General features: G+C 41.7%; 1 protein-coding gene across 1 annotated transcript in view; it reads left to right on the top strand.

Moving 5' to 3' along the window:
• RPS6KA5 (ribosomal protein S6 kinase A5) overlaps positions 1-22,489 on the top strand; it is a 186,888-nt gene that overhangs the window by 148,935 nt on the left and 15,464 nt on the right. The window contains exons 8-12 of the mRNA XM_007180869.3: positions 13,161-13,311; positions 16,537-16,698; positions 18,391-18,516; positions 18,898-19,031; positions 19,699-19,792. Of these exons, the coding sequence (XP_007180931.1) occupies positions 13,161-13,311; positions 16,537-16,698; positions 18,391-18,516; positions 18,898-19,031; positions 19,699-19,792 (667 nt within the window). The remainder of the gene's footprint in view (positions 1-13,160; positions 13,312-16,536; positions 16,699-18,390; positions 18,517-18,897; positions 19,032-19,698; positions 19,793-22,489) is intronic.

Raw genomic sequence — 22,489 nt, forward strand, 5'->3', positions numbered from 1 at the left:
GAGAGGCGGATTGGTATCCACGAAACAGATCAGCCTATCCATTTGACTATTAAAATCCTCCTCTGCTCAGGTCACCCTTTGGTGAGCATTCACATAGGACACAAATGTCTTCACATTTTTGCCCATTCAGAGAGGTCTGTCCACATCTCCTCATCCCCAAATATCTTTGTCAACCAGACTTCCTTGTCAGCAGCTTTCCAATCATGTTCCTTCCAAATCCCTGACCATCCAGCCAAACCATTGGCCACAGCCCATTAATTAGTATAAAATTGCGTGTTCCAAGCAAAATGAACAACTAGGTGCACTGCTCAAAGTTCTGCCCACTGGGAAGATTTGCTTGCACCTTTGCATATCATGCAAAACCATCTGTAAACCAAGCCTGAGCCTCCTCTTCCTCTATCAGCTAAGGTAGGGGACTCTCCATGAGGCCACAGATGCCGGCTGGGAGACAGAAGGCGCTGTGGCAGGAGCGGGGACATGGGCATTTGGGCCACTTCTTCACGTACATATTTGTGCCTTCAGTGCCTGCTCAGCCCAGTCTTGCGCATGTCACTTGCATTTGATGATGGAGCGTTGCTGTGCACTGCCAACTCTATGGCTTGACGGATCAGATAAATGGGCATCTCAGGTTGCGTGTAACTTGGGGGCCCATCGTTAAATGTTCGGTCTTTGCTAAGGCCACGTAGCAGACGAAGAGCTGTTTCTCACAAGGGGAGTCGTTATCCTCAGAAGATGGCAGGGTTTCGCTCCAAAATCCTAAGGGCCTGTGCTTCAGTTCACCTCTAGGAGCTGCCAGAGTCTCCAAACAGCAACCCTGTCTGCCACTTCCAGCACCGCTGATCTGCTGGATCAGAGGAACCAAGTGGCAGAGCAGCTTGCACAGCAGCCTGGACCTGGTGCAGAACCTTCTCTTGTTCTGGACCCCACTCAACAGCAACTTTTCAGGTCACTTGGTAAATGGGTCGGAGTAACACACCCAAATCAGGAATATGTTGCCTCTCAAATCCCGAGGCCCGCTGGGCACTGTGCCTCGGTAGGAGGCGCCAGCTGCAACAGTTTATCCGTCACCTTGGAAGAGATACCTTGATATGCCCTATACCACTGGACTCCTAGAAATCCACTAGAGGCCCCTGAATTTTAGTCAGATTTATTTCCCACCCTTTGACACACAAATGTCTTACCAATAAGTCTAGAGTAGTTGCTACTTCTTGCTCACCAGGTCCAATCAGCATAAAGTCATCAATGTAATGGACCAGCGTGATTATCTATGAAGAAGAAAGGCGATCAAGAGCTTTGTGAACTGAACAATGACACAGGGCTGGAGAACGGATAACCCCTGAGGTAGGACAGTGAGGGTACGTTGCTGGCCTTGCTAGCTGAAAGGAACTCTTTTTGGTGGGCCTTATGGACAGGGCTGGAGAAAAAGGCATTTGCCAGATCAATGGCTGCATTCCAGGTACCAGAGCTTGTATTAATTTGCTTAAGCAATGAAACCACAACTGGTACGGCAGCTGTAATTGGAGTCACCACCTGGTTAAATTTACAATAATGCACTGTCATTCTTCAAGAGCCGTCCATCTTCTGCACAGGCCAGGTAGGCGAGTTCAATGGGGATGTGGTGGGAATCACCAATCCTGCATCTTTCAAGTCCTTGCTGGTGGCACTAATCTCGGCAATCCCCCAGGAATGCGGTCTTGCTTTTTGATTTACTATTTTCCTAGGTAGAGGCAGTTCTAATGGCTTCCACTTGGCCTTTCCCACCAGAATTGCCCACACTCCACAGGTCAGGGAACCAATGTGGGGATTCTGCCAGCTGCCAGGTATCTCTGTTCCAATTATGCATTCTTGACCTGGGACGCTGACCACAGGATGGGGTCAGGGACCCACCGAATCCACTGTGAGATGCACCTGAGCTAAAACTCCATTAATTACTGGACCTCCGTAAGCCCCTACTCTGGCTGATGGGCCACAGTAATGTTTTGGGTCTCCTGGAATTAGTGTCAATTCAGAACCAGTGACCAGTAGTCCCCGAAAGGTCTGATGATTTCCTTTCCCCAGTGTACAGTTACTCTGGTAAAAGGCCGTGGGTCCCTTTGGGGAAGGCTGGGAGGAAGATTAACAGTACAAATTCTCAGGGTCCTTCCTCAAGGTGACCCACCATCCCCTTTATTCAAGAGGTTGTGGGCATATAAACTGGCTCAAGTGTGGGAATTGATTGAGGGACAGTTGACTGGGGGGAGGGCAGGAAAGATGACAAAGGGACACAGTGGAACTTTGGAGGGCATTGGGTATGTCCATTATCTTGATTGTGGGGATGGTTTCACAGGTGTATATATATATATATATATATATGTCAGAATTTATCAAGTTGTACACTTTATATGGTGAGTTTATTGTATAATACATCAGTTTTACTTCAATAAAACTGCTAAATTTTTTTAGAATGTACCGTTTACAGGACATATTAGGAAGTAAATAATTTCCCACTATTACAGCTTATTTAATTTTGAAGCTAAGTGATCAGAAATATTTCTTGTTAAAATCAAATTTAAATCATGCCTATTATTAAAATTCTAAACATGACTTTGCTTATTTTAAATGTGCTTTTTGACAGTTTGAAAATGCCTCAGAATTGTAGGAAACCTCGCCCATAGTCTTGAGAATTCGGGTCCCCTTGCAGGGTCACACCTGTCATGGTGATAAATGAAAGGGCAGACTTAACCTGACAACATTAAATAGTGGCTCCCCTAATTCCCTCTTTCTGATTCCACATACACAAGCAATCTTCTTTTTACAGTTTTCCATTCCACCACAGGTCTGCCCGTAGAGAGACAGTATATTGCTTATCATAATGGCACGAAAATTCTGAACCAAATGATGTTCAAATTTAAATTGCTTTTATTGCCTTTAGATCAATTAGCTGGCATTCTGGTTTTAGCAAGAGAAAGAGAGCCTGAATCATATTGTCTAAAATCTTAAAACTAGAGCAGATTTCTCAAGAATTTAAATAGGATTCTTTCCCTTTAATCAATTAATTATTCACTTTGTCATGTTGTTAATAATTTTGTTTAAAGCTTGGTGTTAACCTATGATTCCATGGTTTTTTTGTTTTGTTTTGTTTTCTTGAAATTTACTAACAGTGTAATAGCTGAATTATCCCACATTACTTTTGCCTTTCAAGATAATCATTCTGATTGTCTTTACTGGTGTAAAATCTTTTATAGTCTGTTCTTTATAAAATATGCACCATTCAGATAAATGTATCATTACCTTGTCCCCAGATGTCTTAAATAGCCAGGGCTTTTTCTGATCATTGAATTCTTCCATTCCTTAATTATTGTGATCTCCCCTGAACTCTGCATACTTTCTATAGAGTTTATTTGAGATGCATCAGAATAATATATTATCCAAGTTATCTGTTTGCCTGTTGTTGTCTACAGGTAGCCTAAAATCAGGACAAATATGTTTTCTCTGGTTATCAAATTTTAAAATATGATAAGAATTTAGGATGAGATGAGAACTTTCTCCATGGTGTAAGAATCCCTTTATCAGTGTCCCTGACGGTCCTCTCCTTTCTGTCTGAGTGCCATCAGTAAACAGATAACACTGTTGTGTAAGGTATTTTCAAGGAAGCCCCTTCCATCAGAATTTCTCCTCCCGTAAAACAAGCTGAAATTAGTTTCCTCTAACCTCTGCAAGTCAGTTCTGGTCCTGGTCCTGGTCCTGTCCTCTGAAGAACAGAGTAGTTCTGTGGTTTCTTCCAGACATTGCTTTAGGTGTCTGAAGATAGTTTTATCTAGGGTAAACCTTTCTAGTTCTCTTAACTGTTCATGTGAAATGATTTCTAGATTCGTCATTCCTCGGTACCATTCTGAACAAACATCAAATTGTCAACATTATAGATTTGAATGATAGCTCTTTAGCTTTTCTGGGAATCTGTTTCTTATTTTTATTTCATGTATGTAGCATGTGCTTTTCATACACGTATGTTTCCCACTAGCTTTTACTGCCTCTGTGTAGAGCTTCCTCTTTCAGGGTATGTGTTACTGCCACACAGGAAGGTGTCCCCTCAGCCACTGGTATTGCTAGCAGTTTTTCTGCCTCCCCTTCAGGAAGGAAGCTTTTTCTTGCCTGGGGCTGTGTAAACCAGGATAATTAGATTTACCCTCACCTGGGCATCAGGACATAGAGGTTCTGATTGCAGCTCCTCCATCATCTCCGGCAGGGTTGTTTCTGTCTCACTTTCTCTGCCTTGGAAATTTACAAAATACTTGCCAAGAGATGTTTATTTGGTATTTCATTATCCATCAATAAAGTATACTTTACTAATGTGTTTCATAGTGCTATCCTAAGCATAATGTTGTATAAATTCAGGTCTAAGTGTTATAAAAATAATGGTTTAAACAGAGCTGTAGGTGTTGTTTAGGTAGGGGGTTGGCAAACTATGGCCAAATCCATTCTGCTGCCTGTTTTTGTGTAGCCTGTGAGCTAAGAATGGTTTTTACATTCTTAAGTGGTTGAAAAACTCAGGAGGTGAACAATATTTTGTGACATGTGAAAATTAGATGAAATTTAAATTTCGGTGTCCATCAGTTAAGTTTTATTAGAACACAGAGTACTCATCCATTTACGTATCATGTCTGGCTGCTTTCATGCTGCAGAGGCAGCATTGAATAGTTGCCCCAGAAACCATATAGCTTCCAAAGCCTGAAGAATGTATTGTCTGGCCTTGTATTAGTTACCCATTATCCATTGCTCAGTAACAAATGAGCTCAAAACTTAGTGGCCTAAGACAACATACATTTATTATCTCCGCATTTCTGTAGATCAGGAATCTGGGCACAGCTTAGCTAAGTCCTCCACTTCAAGGTCACTCACAGGCTGCAATCAAGGTGTTGGCTGGGCTTTCAGTATCTCAAGGATCAACTGGGAAAGGATCTGCTTCCAAGTGCATGTGGTTGTTGGCAGGATTCAGTTCCTCTGGGTTGTTGGACTGAGAGCCTCAGTTCCTTGCTGGCTGTTGGCTGAAGACCACCCTCACTTCCTTGCTGTGTGGGCCTTTCCAACATGGCAGCTTCTTCATCGAAGCATGCAAGCTGGGAAGGCAATAGAGAGAGTCTGCTAGGAAGATGGAATGTTTTGTAACCTAATCATGAAAGTGGCATTCTCTCATCTTTGCTGAGTAATATTGGTTATAAGAAAGTCACTAGGTCCAGGCAACACGAGGCTGTGAATACAAGGAGACAGTGATCATGGGCATCTCAGAAATCTGCCTACCATGGGCCTTTTACAAAAAAGTTTGCCGACCCCTGGTTTAGGTAAGAATTTATCTGTCCTCGCAACGAGTGTTTCTCTTTAAGTAATTATTTTAAAACATTGATTTTGCGTGATGTGCTAATTTAGTCTTCTAAATGCAAAATCAAAAAACAGTAATTCTGTTGAATTTTTCTGTTTTATCCATGTTAATTATTCAGTAACATATTGAATTAGCCCATTTGTATCATTTTACATTTTCTGTTTATTGATGTCTTGCTTTCAGAGTTACGTATAGAATAACAACAAGTATCATTATTTCTTAACGCTAAGAAGAGATCAAATTTATTTTTTTCCTTGGCTTTCTTATTCTTCTTATGTCTTTATGATGAAATTTTTTTGTCAGCATATTTTATAAAGCCTTCTTAATTCCCCATATGCAATTTGTTTTTTTCTTTTCTTCTCTCTAGGTATTTTTGTATCCAATAGCAGTATCTATATTTCCCAGGTGTTTTTTGACTCGTTACCCCAAATCTATTAATGTTTGTCACAAGAGCTATTCCTCTACCTGTTATTTAACAGGATGCAATTACAGCAGCTTCAGACCGGAGTCCAGTGATGGAAGAGGAGCAGGGTGAAAATGACCCTTCCCTTGGCACCATAATCCTCAGCTTTCCATCTTCCCTCTTATCATCCTTCCGATCTTTTCACTCCTGCTTCCCTTGCATAACACGTGTGGGGGAGGGCCAAATGGTACTGAATTACTAATTTGCCTCTGAAGCACTCCCTGGGTGGGGAGAGGGTTTGGAGCCCTTCATAAAACATAGGGCTGATCATTCCCGCCGTGGAGAGGGCCCCTCAGAGACGCCGTCAGAGTGGTTGCCATTTCCTGAGCTTCCCCTCCACCTCCTGCTTCACTGCCACCTCTGATTTCCACCCCAGCCGGTTCTCCACTGCTCCCATCCACCTGGAGCCTCAAAGGTCAGCCTCACAGCTACTGGAAAAGGCCGTGGAAAGAAGAGTTAGCCCCTGCATTCACAAATCCGCCATTTATTTTGGTCTGTGGTGTGATCTGCTGTTCCTTACGTGCCATGGTTCTGCAGGCCTCCCGGGAGGGCCCCATCCTTTTGGATGAGCATCTTGGCTCCGTACTCTGGCTCTTGCTTTCTGCCTGGGCTCCTTTCCATTTCAATCTCTTTGAAATTCCGTGTGTTCCACTCAGCTCTTGACCCCCAACACGGCCTTAGTTTGTTGTCACATGCAGCCACTTGGTCCGCAGGAACCCCCAAGGCTCTCTCCTAACCCTGTCATCTTGCCCTGTTAGGAAGGGCACTCTCCTAACCCTGTCATCTTGCCCTGTTAGGAAGGAAGTGGGTGGAGAAGTACTGACTTGGAGAGCATCGTCTGGGGCACAGAAAAGAGTGTAGTAAGGAGGAGGGCCTGGGAAGAGGTCTGCCGGTAAAGCCCTGGTGAGTGAAATGGGATCCCAGCTTTAGCCTAAGCCGGGCCCACCTCTGAGATTAAGACGCATTCAGGCACATCTGATAAGCCGGTCTAGTAGACCCATCAGTAATCTAACTGTGCGAGAGTCGAAGGGAGAGGAGCCCAGGCAGACCAGCTGGGTTCACAAAGGCCTTAGCCATTGAGCGAGGAAGGACAATTCTAGGTTTCATCTGTCACTTTTAGGGAGAAGATGCTATAAGTTGAAAAGAAAAGGAATTTAGCCCAAATCTTTACAAGATCACGCACACATCTTTGGTTCCTCTAACCTCATGAGAAACAGGTATTTTCTCCCTTCGGCTCCAGAAGCAGCAGCAGGAATGGGAGCCGTCGGGTGGCTTCTCAGGCAGTGGGGGTCGGAGGCCTTGTTGGGGAACTGGGTGAAAGACAAAACGAGATGCTTTAGGAGAGAGTGAAGAGGAGTATTCATAGCTCACAGAAGACATGCCCTGGGGACTCCCAGGAATTACTGGATGAGACTTTGAGTGGAGTCGCACATTCCGCAAAAGCCAGCAAGGGTACCAGCCAAAGAATCTCATTATTCTTAATCACCCAGTGGATGTGGCCTCAGGAAGCACAGGTTAGGTGGATCTGGATCGAGAAAGAGCTCAGTGACATGCAGAGGGAAGTGACCGCATGGGACCGTCCTCTCTGGGCAGCCAGTCTCGTGGCTCAGAGAAGGGGCGCTCCTGTGGAGTAGCCAGGCTGAGGGCCCCCCTGTGTGCCAACCTCTGTGCCCAGAGTCACCCATGTCATGGCCTTGAATCCTTACAATGCTGAAAATGAGGTAGCAGCATGTGCTGTCCTACAGACAAGGAAGCTAAACTTCAGTTACCTACAGACTCAGAGCTCCAGGGAGGTGGGGCTGGGGTCAAGTGCAGAGTGACTGAAAAGTTGCTTCATGCTCTTTCCTGGGCAATACTTGGTTCCGTGTGGCTGTTTGCTGGTGAGGCAGATGCTTATTTCAGGTAAAGGATTGGGAAGGACTGGTCCAGAGACAACAGAGGGATTGATTTCATTAATCACTTGAGGATTTGTTGAGTGATTTTTAACTCCTAGGAGGAAGACAAATAGAAGCACACAGTTCTTGCCCTAAGAAAACTTACATACTGTTTGGGAAGATATGGAATAAATAGATGACAATTCATCATAAGAGGGAGTGTTGACAAATGTTTGAGTGGTAAGATGAATGCTGTGGAAGTACAGAGGCAGAACAGTCCCTTGGGTTTGGGAGGTGGCACAGTCCCTTGGGGCTTGAGAGCGTCAGGGACGCCCTCCTGATGGAGAGACAGCATGGGCTGGGCTGAGAGCGCCGATGAGGTTTGCAAAGGCGGAGGGTAGAAGGAAATGCCTTTCAGACGGTGGGGAAACACGCACAGGGGCCTGCAGACTCCCTGGAGTCCTCTCCAGTCTGGGCAGTGCTCTCAGCAGGTCCGTGATCTTGTAAATGAAGTTCATTTTAGCATTCCTATTCTTAAAAGTAATGTTCACTATAGTTTAAAGCGTGCATAGGAGGAAAACAGCAGTAATAGCACCCAGAGATGAACACTGCTACTATTTCCCGTTAGTCTTCTTCACCTGAATAATGTTGTGCTCATATTAGAAGTTAACTTCATATTTTGCAGTTTTTGTGTAAATTTATAAGCATTCTCTAATTACAAACTCTTCATAAACATACTTTTGTAATGGCTGTGTAGTATACCACTGAGTACATAACACCATGATATGCTTTACTATCCCCCTTGTGTTGCACAAAAATCAAGAGTCAGTAGTTCAGTGAAAAATCGTTCTAACTCAGGCAGGCACGTATGTGATTCTGTGATTTGGGGACCACTGGGGAACCAGGAAGTGAGAGTCCACAATGAAATGGGGAAGATTGTGAACTTATAAATGGAGGACAAATAGAAATAATCAACTCATCATTTGCTATCTGCAAAAAAGTGAAAAAGTTATCTGCAGGCATCTACGGAAACTGAGGAGGAAAGCTCCTCATATAGTAAATGGAGAACAATTATTGATTTTGTAAATATTTGTTGAGGACTTGCTCTAGGCTGAAGCAGTGTTCTAGGCCCCAGGGAATAAAGCAGTGAACAAGACTGCTTTTTTTTAAAAAAAAAAAATAAAGAATCCCTACTCCCACTGAGCTTATATTTTAGTTGGGAGAGATAAATAATAGACAAATAAATACATAATAGTCTATAAATTCTGTGAAGAAAAATGAAGGAAAAGGTTAAAGAGTGGGGGAAATGGCAATTTTGTAGGATGTAGGTGATGTGGGTGGGTGATGTGGAGGGATGAGGTGAGCATAAACCACTGTCCTAAAGGTCACTGATAACTTTTTATTGGGACAGTTCTTTGTTGTTATGTTTTAGTGAACATACCAAACACATGTGCCAAGTTTCATAGGTTCACTCTTTCCGCCACATTTTATTATGAAAAGTTGCAAATATTTGTTATGGTGGACACCTACATACTCACTGCCGTGATTCTACCGTGAATATTTTACCATCCTTGCTTATTTTGTATCTACCTACCTCTCTCTCCGTCATAGGTTTAATTTTAATCTTGATGTCCTCACCCTTTACTCCATAAATTCTTAAGCTAATCAGTTGTGCATTTCTTTTACCACAGGGGTTTTCAGAAACTTCCATCCATGAATAGGAAGAAATTTTATATTCATTTATATATTATTATAGATTTTAATTTTATTTCATTTTGCATTTTACATGTAATTCCTCAATCCATTCAGAGTTTATTTGGGCTTACGGTATAAGGCAAGGGTCTTGCCTTGTTTGTTTCTTTCCCACATAGCTGGTTTACCCAACACATTTGTCAAACAATGCGGTCTTTCCTATGTTGGCTGGTCACTTTTTAAAAACAACTTTTTAAAAAGTTTTTGTATATGCCTGGTTATTTTTCAAGTTGTCTCTTCTATTCACTTGATATGGCTGTTAATTTATTTTACTACCACTTCACTTTCACAGTTTTGTTTTATAATACATTTTACTATGTAGTTAGGCAAATTCTCCCCAGTTATTTTCTTTTTCAAAATTTTCTAAGCTGTGTTATCACTAATTCTTGCAAATAAATATTAATATTATCCAGGTTCTAAAATATCTGGTTGAAATTTTAATTCATATGTATATTTCTTGCTTTTTTTTTGAAAGGAATCTTTCCTCATCTGTAAGACAGGGATAATAATAGCTTTTTGATAGGATTTTTGTATGGATTGAATGATAATATACACGTGAAGTGTTCAACGTGATATGTTAATTCAGAGCTTGTTCTGATTTTACAGAGGGCTCTAAGATTCATTTGGAAGCAAGAAAAAATAGCTCTGGGTTATTACCAGTTCAGAAATCAAGCACATTGGAAGAGGTAAAGTGGCAGCAACACCCAAGAAATGTCTCCCAGCCCTTATTGCAAGATGCCCTGGTATTGTTACAAGTGGGCATCCCACAGAAACCCTCCACCTGCACCTGCATTTCTCAGTGCCCACCCTGCACAGCCACGGTGGGCTGGCCCTCAGGCTGACATTCATACTCACAGGGCACAATAGGCTGGAATCTGGCACCAGTTTTACTTAGCTTTCTGGAAGGATACAGGTCAGGAAGCATAGTGTATCTGCATGACAACATCAAACACATCTCATCAGAGGTCTTTCCAACCACCTAGACCTGACTTCCCAGACCAGAAGGGACACGCTCAGCCATTAGTGATGGGACCTAGTGGGCGGGCATGGACCACCCAGCAGAGGAAACTCAGCGCAGGAACTCTGGCTTCTAACTCCCACGAACACAGCTTCCAAGCCCCCACAAGGACACCCTTGGGAATAAGAGAGAACACACAGAGGCTCGTGAATATGTTTTAAATACTCCTGGACAAGACGACTCCCAGGACCTACGTGCCTGTTCACACCTGTCTGGCCAGGCGCGGTTCACTTCTCAGGGGTAACTTCAGAATGACCACACACCTGACGCTTCACATCCATCTTGACCCGGTGCGTTTCAAGGAAACAGTATAAGAAGAAGGTAAATCCGGGATCATCTTCCCGTGGAGGAAAGGGTTGAGCCTACTGTCTCCCTACCACCCCATCCCCAGTTTCTGGTCCTCTTCCTGGGCTTCAGAGCCTCTCCACATCGCTAAGGAAACCCTGTCTCACTCTGCTTATATGACAACAGCAGTGGTCCCTCCGTGAGTCTCCAGCAAGGCTCCTGCTGTCACTCCTCTACGTCGGGTGGGTGTTGAGCATGCTCTGTGCGGGTCTGCTCCCGCTGCTTCTGGCCCTATTATTCTCACTCAGGAAAGGGGAGGGTTTGGGGCCATCGCTGTTTGTTCTGCGTGTTCCCTCATCAGCACTGTTTTCAGCAGGAATTCCTGTAGATTTCTACTCAGTTTCTTCCCGATCTGATCCCTGCCTCACCCGAATCTAAACCTCTCGTTCCCTTGCACGTGGACCTGACGCACACCTCGGTGGCACACCGATGCTGTTGTTTGTGTGTCCGGACTACTGCCCTGACGTGTGCACGGGGTCTCCTGTGCCTGCTTCCAGTCTGGGCATTTCGGTGGGGCCGTGCCTCTCTTCAGGTGCTCATGGCTCTCTCGCTGGCCCTCCTTCTCCACGAACCCACCACAGTCAACAAGACTGACCATTCCTATCCCCAGTGCTTGGTACGGAGCAGACTGCCAGTAAACGTCGCTGACTTAGGTGTAAGAGTAACAGTACAGAGTCGGTACCCTCAGATGACGTCAGCCAAAGTGCTTCTTTCTACACATGGTTCAGCAGCAGTGAATCTAGAGCCTGGTCCTTTTACACAAGAAACCCTTGCCTGCAGAAAGGACATTAAAGATGGAGAAGTGGAACAGGCTATGCTTGCTTTTCCCTGAGAAACAGGGTGCCCGCACCTTATGTCAGGAGAGGATTCTCTCTAATGCTGCAACGCTGACGGGCAGTGAGCCATGGGAAAACACTAAAGAATCAGAAAGAAAAGAGGGTTCTGCTGCTTTTTTTTTTTTTTTTTTTTTGCTTGTTCTTTCAGCATTTTCTTAGGTTCCCAGGATGGAGCGCTAGAAGTAGAATTCACTTTGAAATGAACAACACTGCTGGAATGTTCAGTCAGAAGTTACCATCCCACCGTCATTTCCCTGATGCTCAGTGCTCCTTGCTCCAGGCTGTCTGTCTGTTTTCTTTGTGGTTGCCTTAAATGAGGGAGCAGGACAGCGAGTAGCTCATATTGATCAAGCGTTTGCTGCGTTTCAGGGGCGGTGCCAAGCACTGTACATCACGTCTTCGCTTATTTAAGAGGCATAATACCCATTTTAGGCAGGTACTGTGGTTGAGAAAGCGGTTGAGGAAACTGTGGTACAGAGGCATTAATTAACTATTTTAAGGTCACACAGCCAATAAGCGGCAGAGCCAGTGCTTGAACTTGATCCCAAAAGGCTCCAAATTCCTGTTCTTAACTGCACTGTACTATCTCTTATTAACTTATTATCTATTTTTTGTTCCACAACAGTTATTACTATTTTAATGCACAACAGGGGATCTTTTTGCAAACCAAATAATTGAGAAACTGTTTATCTCCATGTGTACTATGTTAAGCTTCTTAGTTTCCATCAGCCCCTTCCATTATTTCTTTCTCATTAAACTATTGCTCTGGCTTTTAAGAGGGGCAAAGGTACATTTGGATTGGATCGATTTCATCTGTGACCTTAGAATAATTTAAAATATTTCATCAAGAAACCTGATCATCTTAATTTTTTTACTTTCTGTAATAAATAGTAGCGTTTACTCCATCTTTGAGCACCACTTGCCTTCTAAGGCTTGCCAGTCTGTTTTAGCGTCGCAGATAAATAAGCAGATGCTTTCATCCCATGAAGAGCCCCCAGCTCTGGTATCAAGAGTTGAGCCACATCCAACGGGTTCTGACTCTCCCTTTCTGGGGCTTCCTTCCCTCTCCATTCCCGCTGGCGCCTTATGTTCACTGGCACACAGGGCAAGAGAAGCTAGGCAGGTAGAGTTGGGATTTCTTTTGTCCTTCCAAATCTGAGTGCTGAATTCTCTTCCCTGAGTTTATTAAAGTTGTTTCCATTGTAAAAGTTTTACTCATAGAGTCTAGTCCATAGATAGGAGATCTAATCCAACCCTAAGCCTTTTTTTTTCCTAATTAAATATTTGGGATGTTAGTTTCCCATGAGGATTGACTTATACTGGGAAATGATCAATGCTTTTTGTTTCTGCTTAAGTTTGAGAAATTTGATTTCATGGTATCTCATATTTTTATCTCTGTTTTTCACATAGAGTTCAATTTCAGAGTGTGTTGCGCCATACTTGTTTTCTGCGAAGAATACGGTCACTATAACTTCATCCTATGGTTGTTTTAACAGCAAGTTTTATCTGCCTACAGGAGAATATTAAAAAGCGAGCCTCCGTATCCCCAAGAAATGAGTGCTGTAGCCAAAGACCTAATTCAGCGTCTCTTGATGAAAGATCCCAAGAAAAGACTGGGATGTGGTCCACGTGATGCAGATGAAATCAAAGAACATCTCTTTTTTCAGGTGAAACGTATTGAACAGATGGTCTTATATGCCCTGCTGTTTTCAGGGTACTTGGCATTCTTGGTGAAATGAGTGAACTTGGGCTGTTCTGGAGTCATTTTCTCCCAATTTTTAAATGACAGGGACCCTTTAAGAAGAATCAGAATTCTACTTGTAGGGACCTAAATGGTCTATATGAAGGGAGAGAGGGGAGGATTATAATAACATTTGATTCTCTACATACTTATTGGTTAGAGTTTCTGAGTATTGATTTCCATTTGTGATCTCAAGATTTAGGCATATAGACTAAGGAGACTTTTATTATATTTTTTACTTCTCAGTTCACGAGCTATTACTGCCACTATGTTATGCTTTTTAGATAGTGATTTCATCTCTTCTTTTCCCAGAAATCTTAGAAAATTCAAAATCAGCCTCTTTCTCAGTTACGTATTATAATATATAGAGAATTATTCATTTATTTTCTTTGTACTTGAAACAGTGCTTTTCTTATTCTGCAAAAGCCTAATAAGACCATTCTGCAGAGCACCAACATGTCTGCTCAACCTAGTACGCTAAGTGTTGTCCAAAAAATTACCAAAATTTTAGATAACTGGAAAAAAAAAGTTAAATAGACTGAGTTGGCTAGTTATTTCAGTCTAATGGTCAACCTGGGATACCATGACCTCGATTCCTAAAACTCTGAGCTTATGACTTTTAAATAATTTCCTCATATCAATAAGCATGACCTAAATATTGATGCTCAAAAGGGACCATCAAGGTTTTATTTTTACTTTGCAGACTGAGCTTTTACATTATTATCACCAAAATTAATGAAAATATCACACCAAAACAAAGAAAAAAACTCTGCTGTAGAGTAAGCTTTCATGTTGTTATTTATTGTGTTTTTAATATAGAAAAACAAATAGTGATTGAGAATAAGAATTCTCTCTCTGTACTTATATACTCAAAAAAGGGCACATTTATTTCAGTCTCTTGGTGTAACCATTTAGAAAATCATTACTGTACATCTTACAGAAGTTCAGTAACATAGTGAGAAGTATCTTTAGAATAAAATTAATTTCTCAGCATGTGCATTTCATAGATTAATATGGCTTGGAAACGTTAACATTTGAACAAACTATTTCATATACCTTGTTCAGAAGTTTGGCTCAAAAATTAACAATAAGGTAAAATTCAAGAACATACTCAAGCAAAATACCCCAAATCATATTTTCGTAGGATCTTTTTCTCCACAGTTCCCTGTACTTGTGAATATTGCAAAATGCTTTCATATTAGAGAAATTTCTCTTTTCTATAGCTTAGAATAGTAATTTTAGGTTATTTAATTGCCTTGACTTTTTAAATGACAGGGACACTTCAGGAAAGACCAAAATTCTACTTGTAAAGACCCAAATGGGGTGGAGGTGGAGAGGATTGTAAGAGCATTCAATTTTCTCCATACTAAACATTCTCCTGCTAACAGTATATTTCTTTAAATTACCCCTTTACTCTAGAAGTTTCTCTTAATGTATGTACAAGAGCCAAGCACAGATCATACGCTTGTAATCATATGCTTGTAATGTAATCATACGCTAGGAAAGAACACGAACTAGAAAGTCAAGAGACTGACCCTCCCAAATGTTTAAGTGAAAAGGTTAGTTCTGATTTCCGGGCTTCGATTTCCATCTGGATCAAATAAAGAGGATGAACTAAATGATCTCTAAAACCCATTTTAGTTGAAAACTTTGAAGGTCTGTAATTTAATGATTTTACCTCCATTGCCTCCACAAGAGGGCATAATAAAAACATTTTATGTTAGTTGATTATACTTACTGAATGTCATCAACCAAGAAGTGCAAGTTTCACATTTTACCATCTCTGAAATCAGTATGCAGCTTACAGTGGACAACATTTTACTATTCTAATTGGTAATGCTTTTTCTTTCTTAATGGTACATAAAATAAGTGTGTATCTTACTATCAAGGATGACATCTTAGATTATAAGAGAAATACATTAATAGGGTATCTGTGGGATTCCGTTCAGTAAGTATTATCTGAGGTTGTTTTTCGTGGCAGAAGGATAATAAAGAAAACGGAACAGAGGGTTGAATTTGAATAATATAAGACATGGCAGTTTATCAGACAGTGACTGACATGGGTAGAAAGGGGGCCTGGATTATCCCATGGGGGAGAGAAGAGGCAATGTTGAATAGCTTGAATACAGTTGAATGAGAAAAGAATGGTTACATCAGTTCATACTATCACAGTATCATTTAGACTTATAGACATAAACCAGTGCATGAATTAGAGTGAGTTTGTTTATTTTCTAATTTGTCCAGATGGCCAGGAGGAAAAGCAAGTACAGAAGGAAAGCTAGTTAACACTGCCTCTAAAAAATAGGGATGTTCCTTTAGAGTTAATATTCATATCCATTTTAAAGCCCTTTATTATAGTTTAGGTTTGGTTTGGTTTTGGTTTGGCTTAACGCCTGTCTCAGGGGACTCATGACAAAATAATTTTTGTTATCCCTAAGGGTGAACTAGGGTGTCCTGGTGCCCCCCAGTGGCCAGGACGAGATTCCACAGTGGTGGAGAAAGTCTCATCTCAGTCACAGCTTTGGTGAGCTATAAGCTGTGGTCAAAAAATGTGCTCCTGCTTGTAAAAAATATTTTTTAAAATCATTGGTTTGAAATATGTGCTTCTCGCGCTTCCCTGGTGGCGGAGTGATTAAGAATCTGCCTGAAATAAATTAATTAATTAATTAATTAATTAAAAAAAGAATCTGCCTGCCAGTGCAGGGGACACGGGTTCGAGCCCTGGTCCAGGAAGATCCCACATGCCGCAGAGCAACTAAGCCCGTGCGCCACAGCTACTGAGCCTGCACTCTAGAGCCCACGAGCTACAACTACTGAAGCCCGCGAGCCACAACTACTGAGCCTGCGTGCCACGACTACTGAAGCCCGCACGCCTAGAGCCTGTGCTCCGCAGCAAGAGAAGCCACTGCAATGAGAAGCCTGTGCACCGCAACAAAGAGTAGTCCCTGCTCGCTGCAACTAGAGAAAGCCCATGCACAGCAACGAATACCCAATGCAACCAAAAATAAATAAATAAAATAAATATTAAAAAATAAATAAATATGTGCCTCTCTCTGTTGTTCAACTAAAATCATTATCTTTGTTATTTTTCAAAAATATATTTCAACTTTGTTGATTTCTACTTTGTACCAATTTTCTTTCTCTGTTTTAGAAAATAAATTGGGATGATTTAGCTGCCAAAAAAGTGCCCGCGCCCTTTAAGCCAGTCATCCGAGATGAATTAGATGTGAGTAACTTTGCAGAAGAGTTCACAGAAATGGACCCCACCTACTCTCCCGCAGCACTGCCCCAGAGCTCTGAGAGGCTGTTTCAGGTAATGTCCAAGAGCCCACACGTGTTTGTTGGCCATGTATGCTTTGAAAGAAAAGATTAATTTTCCCATGTGAAAGCTTTTTGGCATCTTGAAAAACAGGACTGTCTAATCTCTTCAAAATTATTAAATACAGAGATATTGCAAATAAATGTGTTGAATTTACACCTGAAATTTTACTTCTGTTCAAGCTCTTTTATAGAAAACATAATACTACCCTACTTTTAATCATACAAAATATTCCTTAATTCATAAACTGTGTTATCTGATTCCTTATCTTCAGTGACTAATCAGAACTGTTTCTCAACTCGTAAAAAAGATTTAGAAAGGATTTTACACTTAGGAAAGGATCTTTTCTCAGCCTTAAGATAAAATATTCTATTAAATGGCATCATAGCTTCACTTCTTTGACTCCCATTAGCATCCCAGTAGTTTGGTTTAATCTGGCTGTCCAGACACTGTCTCTGGACATAGGTGACACTAGTGGCTAGCACTTGGCTGGGACAAAGCAGATGTTGAAAAAAATGTTCCTCGAATTAGTGAATGTTCTAGCTTAAACAGATTAATCATCCATCATTATACAGATGGTCCCCAATTTACGATGGTTCAACTTAGGATTTTTTGACTTTATGGTGGTGCAAAAGTGATACGCATTCCACGGAAACCATACTTAGAGTTTTGATCTTTCCCGGGATGGTGATGTGCAGTACGATCCTCTCACAATGCTGGGCAGCAGCAGTGAGCCCCGGCTCCCAGTCAGCCACTCGATCACGAGGGTAAATAGCTGATGCACTTACAACCAATCGGAACCCAAACAACCATTGTTTTTCACTTTCAGTACAGTAGTCAGTAAATGACATGAGCTATCCAACACTTATTATTAAATAGGCTTTGTGTTAGATGATCTTACTCATCTGTAGGCTAATGTAAGTGTTCTGAGCACGTTTAAGGTAGGCCAGGCTAAGCTGTGACGTCTGGTAGGTTAGGTGTGTTAAATGCATTTTCAACTTAGGATATTTTCAATTTATGGTGGGTCTATCAGGACGTAACTCCATTGTAAGTCAAGGAAGATCTGTACCACTTTTGGTTCAGCACATCATTCTGCTGTTTGATTTGATTCCTTTTCTAAAACTCAATTTTAAATTTAACCTAAGGAAATATAATGAGTCAAATAATTGCTGAATTAGAAACTGACTGGAATGAAACTTGCTATTTATCTAGTTTGAAAACCAGTAGCATTTGGACCACTTTTTGGTTCCTTAACTGTACCTTTTTTGAGAAGTTAGTTGTGTTTGTTTATAAGCAAACTTTTATCAGCAATGCAAAATAATTATATCTATGAGTCAGATACTGGGGGTGGGATAGGAAGGAAGTATTTTTCTGCCTTTAGTTTTGAATCGGTTTAGTTCTACCAGAAGATGGCGTGATCTCCTTCTGAAAAGCATTATTCTATTGATTTGAAATAACCTTGCATTTTAGATTCATCTTAACAAATATTTGAGCTTTTTATTTTATTTAATTTTTTTGGCCTCGCCATGTGGCTTGCGGGATCTTAGTTCCCTGATGAGGGATCGAACCCACGCCCTCAGCAGTGAAAGCACGGAGTCAAAGAAGAAAAAAATTATTACAATCTAGTCTGTGCTAAACTGGAAAATTGCAAATCCTTGTTTTTTTACCTTTCTTTTTTTTTTTTAGGGCTATTCCTTTGTTGCTCCTTCTATTCTCTTCAAGCGTAATGCAGCCGTCATAGACCCTCTTCAGTTTCACATGGGAGTCGATCGTCCCGGAGTGACGAATGTGGCAAGGAGTGCAATGATGAAGGTGTAGCCATGTGGTTAATTAAATGACATATTCATGGTTTAAATACCAACACTAATTGACTTTCTCAAGTCAAGTAAATTTAATAGACTTTCCATTTGACTAAAACGTAGTTTTAAAAAATGAATAAATGGAAATAGTAAGATTTGTCCTAGAGAATTATTAACATCCATCTGAATGAGCTCCTTTCTTACGATAGAAAGTAATATATTTTAAATAAGTGATATACATGATAGAAATGAGCTAATGATGAATTTTTAGAGATTATAAATGTATTCCACTCCTATTTATTAACATTAATAATGTTCTATTACTCAACAATTTTATCTATCCCTGTGTATTACTAATATTTTCTTAAGTGAAATGATGTTGGTTTCCTGTCAGGACTCTCCATTCTATCAACACTATGACCTAGATCTGAAGGACAAACCATTGGGAGAAGGAAGTTTTTCAATCTGTCGAAAGTGCATACACAAAAAAAGTAACCAAGCATTTGCGGTCAAAATAATCAGCAAAAGGTATCACATTTCCAGCAGTCTCTCTTATGTATTCGTCCTAGTCAATGGATTCTATAAATTAAGATTTTTATTTAAAAGGAAAATAATGGTATATTATAAGGTTTTTAACCAAGGTTTTAGCCATTCAGCTCATCAGTTGATCCATTATACTTCTAGCTCTGAGAAAGTAATCCATTTTAGACATAAATCATAGTATGATATGCTTTTGCGGTTATTATGAGAAGACTTTCTTGTGGCGGTGTTATTCAATCAGACTCGCTTAGTGAGTTCAGCAGCTTTTGCCATTCCTATTAGTTGTATATTTGAAATATTTTGTTCTGCAATTATTTAGTGACCTATAGGTAGTTTGAGAGCCAGCTAGTTGTTTTGGTAACTGATTATTACCTCCATGATTGTATATTCTTATTACCAAATTGTCAGGCAAGTAGAGCATCCATTTCTTCATGTGATTAGCTCTTTCCTGACTCAGAAATGATCATTTTTCTCAAGAATAATGCTTTACTTGTTCTGGTGGGTGTATGACTCACTACTTTCAGGGAAGCATCATTCTGATATTTTGACACTTACATTCTGAATATACTGTAAATAAAAACAAAATTAGGATTGGGGCAATGCTTCCAAAAACTTGGTGAAGAGGGATGAAGAGACTAACTGTTTCATCTTGCAGGTTGGAAGCCAATACTCAGAAAGAAATAACAGCTCTGAAACTCTGTGAAGGACACCCCAATATCGTGAAATTACACGAAGTTTTTCATGATCAGGTAGTCCACTTTTTTTTCTGTGGATACTAATTCATATACAAGGTTCTACTTTTCATCAGTTGTGTTGGTGCTGGATCAAAGTCAGGGGGAGGGATATGGGACATGACCGAGCCACGTGAGAGGGTGAGAAGCCACTCCACACACACTGTCACCCACCCCCAAATCAATGCTTCCTCTCACTTCTGCTTCTCTCACTCAGTAGTGGTCGTGTAGGACCTGGAAGGAGGACGGGGGGCTAAAGCCCAGCTCATTGTGCTTATTGCCAGTTCAGCTACCACCCCGCAAAGCTTCATCTCCGCGTACCTCTCAGTACTCAGTCATTTTCAGCCTTCAACTTAATCCTTTAACTTCAAGAGTAGAACTTAGCCTAAAGCCTCATTAGTTTAAACTAAAGAGCAAATAGGAAGCAGAGGGCAAAGATACTCTTTTTCCATCTTTTTTCTTTTTTTTTTTTTAAGAGTATTAGTCATTTTTTAATTTTTATTTATTTATTTATTTATTTTTGGCTGTGTTGGGTCTTCGTTTCTGTGCGAGGGCTTTCTCCAGTTGCGGCAAGCGGGGGCCACTCTTCGTCGCGGTGTGCGGGCCTCTCACTATCGCGGCCTCTCTTGTTGCGGAGCACAGGCTCCAGACACGCAGGCTCAGTAATTGTGGCTCATGGGCCCAGTTGCTCCGCGGCATGTGGGATCTTCCCAGACCAGGGCTCGAACCCGTGTCCCCTGCATTGGCAGGCAGATTCTCAACCACTGCGTCACCAGGGAAGCCCTCTTTCCATCCTCTTATTCCAGGTGACAGATTCTGCTCAGGCCACAGGCCAGCTCATGCTACCCGCCTTCTACCCCCAGTCCCACTTTCCAGCAGTACCCTCACACAGGGTTCTATAACTTTGGAGACAGGAGGAACACTGTTTTGGCAGGTCCATGTCTCCTTCCCTGCAGAAATCTCTCCATTACAGTCATCTTTCCTCCTGGGACTGGGCGGGATGGCACAGTCTTACGCAAGACAGCATGCTGCGCGCAAGAGCTAAAACCAATCCTGGATGTGGTTGGTCCTAAGAAACTGAGGTTCAGAAGGGTCATGAGTGTTTTCCCACAGGAAAAAAAAAGGGGGGAGGGCATCATGAGACTCGTCCAACCAAGGTCACAGAGCAGGTCAGTGAAAATCTAGTAGGAAAACTTGGTTTCCGGTTCTGGGCTCTCTCCAGTGTGGTACCGTGACATCCACGTCCTAGGAGAGCTGTGGCCCAGTTCTCTACCACATTGAACTATCCCAGAGTGCCGTGGCCAAGAATGACACATGGTGGGGAAACCAGGCGGCAGCAGCAGGAGCTTCATAACTATAATAACTGCTGCTATTTATTTTCACATATGTTACGTGGTACAGGTATTATAGCACTCATTCTACATGTATCATCAAGCTCCCAGAAATTAAGTAACCGGGTCTCCCAGTTTGTAAGTGGTACTGCTGGAATCTGAACCCATGCAGTCCAACCTCAGAACAAGCACTTAATTACTTTGTTCTACTGCCTTAGAGGACGCAGACGCAAAGCCTGGTTTTCACATCAGGTGAGTGAGCACCCAAAAATGACATCATCTACTTGCATTCTTGGTGCTTATAGTCAGGAAAGGAAGCTCTTTGAAGCAAGGGCTCGGGGGGAACTGTTCTCCCTGCTCCTCTGCGGCCTCCACCTCACCGGGCCACTCAACTACAGTGCAGGTGGAGTCCCCTGCCCACTGGGGGTGCTTACAAGGAGCCTAGGCAGTCTCCTGTTGAAGGCGATCCACACATCCATCAAGGGCTTGGTGGATGACCTTCGACGCACCCCTCGGTTTTGCAGCTGTGCCCCTAGCTACTTCCCCCGAAAGACTTTCCATCTCTGACCGTCAGGCCACTGTCAGATCTCAGGAATTACATCCCTGATATTTTATTTATGTGACGAATTAACTTTATTATTTGCTATTTTTATATTCAAGAGTTACTAGAATAGAAACCATCTCATGATGTAATCCTATGTATACCAGTATAAATATATTATCATTCTAATATACAGTTGTTGATAGTTTGGGTTGTTTTTTCCATGATGGTGACACAGTTGCCTAGATCATGCCCGAATCCACCATAGTCCTCTTTTCAACTGATGGGTGAAATTGATTGAGGGTGTGTCTCCAACTTTGACTGTTACAGCAGTGTAGTTTGTGTACCATGATTTGTGCTTTACTACTCTATTAGTTTCCTATTGCTGCTGTTACAAATTACCACAAACCTAAAACAATACAGAGGGATTATCTTATGGTCTGGAGGTCAGATATTCAAAATCAGCCTCACTGCTGTAAAGTCAAGGTGTCAGCAGGACTGGTTCCTTCTGCACATTCTAAGGGACAGCTTATTTACCTGTCTTTTTTAGCTCTGGAGACTGCCCACATTCTTGACTTGTGACCCTTCCATGTTTCATTCCAGTCTTTTGTTTCCATAGTCCCATCTCATACTGTTGACTCTGGTGGATAATTAAGATAGCCTTCCCATCTCAAGATCCTTAATCACTTCTGAAAAACCCCTTTACTGTATAAGGTAACATCCATAGGTTCTGGGGATTAGGATATGGACATCTTCGGAGGGCCGTTATTCAAGCTACTCTATATACATTTTTCACTGTTACCTACATTTTATTGGTAAGGGTGCTAAAGTTCATAGAGGTAA

Source organism: Balaenoptera acutorostrata, chromosome 3 (genome assembly GCF_949987535.1).
Source record: "Balaenoptera acutorostrata chromosome 3, mBalAcu1.1, whole genome shotgun sequence".
NCBI lineage: Eukaryota > Metazoa > Chordata > Mammalia > Artiodactyla > Balaenopteridae > Balaenoptera > Balaenoptera acutorostrata.